The 1,695-nt window shown below is 36.5% G+C and overlaps 1 protein-coding gene across 1 annotated transcript in view; it reads right to left on the bottom strand.

Annotated features, from left to right (window-relative positions):
- Positions 1 to 369: 369 nt before the first annotated feature.
- LOC124418744 overlaps positions 370 to 1,695 on the bottom strand; it is a 2,394-nt gene continuing 1,068 nt past the window's right edge. Inside the window, exon 2 of the mRNA XM_046946013.1 lies at positions 370 to 1,323. Within this exon, the coding sequence (XP_046801969.1) occupies positions 370 to 1,323 (954 nt within the window). The remainder of the gene's footprint in view (positions 1,324 to 1,695) is intronic.

Genomic DNA, 1,695 nt, shown 5'->3' with positions numbered 1-1,695 from the left:
AAAGTATAAAGGAACATATATTCATTTAAATAAATAATAAATTTTATTTAAATTAAAATAAATTAAAAAAATAATAATTAACAAAACGGTGCCTTAATATCCTGCAATTTGTGATAATTAACAAAATTAAACATTTTCACACTATAAAAAGCATTTTAAAGATGAATTAAACAGCAAACTTACTAGTTGACTTTTTACTTTTATTCAATTACTAATAAATTAAAGCTCAAAACCAATTTTGGCCTAAATAATTATCAATTTGTTTAAATAAATTCCATTTCCCTACTAACAATTATATCATCCTTCTAGATGTCAGGAGAATTTCGATTTTAAATAACTTCATGTTTTGCCATAAATACCACCACTACCTCATGATTTAGTAATATTACTATCCGACTGTTCTGTATGGTCTATTTCTTTGGACTCAGTGTGTACTTGAGCTACATGCAACACTTTCTCCAAGTCCAATGGTTTTCCTACACCTGCTACATCATCTTCCAAACCATGATCTATACTTTCACTGCGCATAAACGACTGACGTCGTCGACGTAAAGCCAAACTAGTAGAAGGCTGAGGCTCTTCAGCTATTTCATCTTCAGCCTCTGCCTGTATGGAGGCCTCTACTACACCATCACCATCACAGCTGCTGACATGGGTCACCTTAATATGGACATTTTCTCCATCTATAGATTCAATGCGATCTAAACTGGTTGGCAAATTATACTCCTCGGATGACTGCTTTTGACGTTCGGGTGACTTAGAGTGTTTGCTACTCCTACGGTGGGCAGGTACTTCCTCTAATTTAATCTTTTGTTTCTCATGCTTTAATCTCTGCTCTTCATCGATATGCACTAGTAAAAAGGGCAACTTGAGCGACAATTCGCCACCCATACCCGACAGCGTTAATTTGACTTTAACATAATAGGACACATAAATGGCAAAAACATTACGTTCATCACTATTGGTGGCACCGTGTGTGACAGCTGCCGTTAAAGCGGTGGGTGGTATAAGGACACCAGGACTTGAGCACTTATTGGGCGAATGATTGGCTTGCATTAGAAAATGAGGAGTACGTAGAGCGGAAGCTGCTATATCGGCGGTTATTTCGTCGGGTTCTGTACTGCGCTGCAGTGTATCTTCCAAAGCGATCCAATTTTTAGTGGCTCCTCGTTGAGGTTTTAAAATAACGGTGGTATTGAGAGTAGTTCCCGGAGCAACATGCTGTTCCACCGGCGGCGGTGAGACATTGTCAGAATCGGCTACAACATTTTTAAATTTTCCATTGTTAAACATGCACACATCAACGTGTTGGATGGCACAGACCTGCAAGAAAAGAAATAAAATTTTATAAAATATTTGATATAAACATAACCGAACCATTATTCGACTATGACTTGGGCTAAAAAATTGACCACATAATGGATTATGATTAGTAATTGCGGCTATGCCTTAGTCAACTGACTAGCTTAAGGAGTAGATTATGGTCCAGTGATAGGTCTACGGCCTAAACAATGGAACTGAATAACGGCTTCATAATAGACTATGTAGGATAAAAATATAGACTAGAGTAAACTAGAATATAGTACTGACTAGATTATAGACTAGACTATAGACTAGACTATAGACTAGACTATAGACTAGACTATAGACTAGACTATAGAATAGACTATAGAATAGACTATAGACTAGACTATA

This window comes from Lucilia cuprina, chromosome 3, assembly GCF_022045245.1.
Source record: "Lucilia cuprina isolate Lc7/37 chromosome 3, ASM2204524v1, whole genome shotgun sequence".
NCBI lineage: Eukaryota > Metazoa > Arthropoda > Insecta > Diptera > Calliphoridae > Lucilia > Lucilia cuprina.
This window is presented reverse-complemented; position numbering and strand designations above follow the sequence as displayed.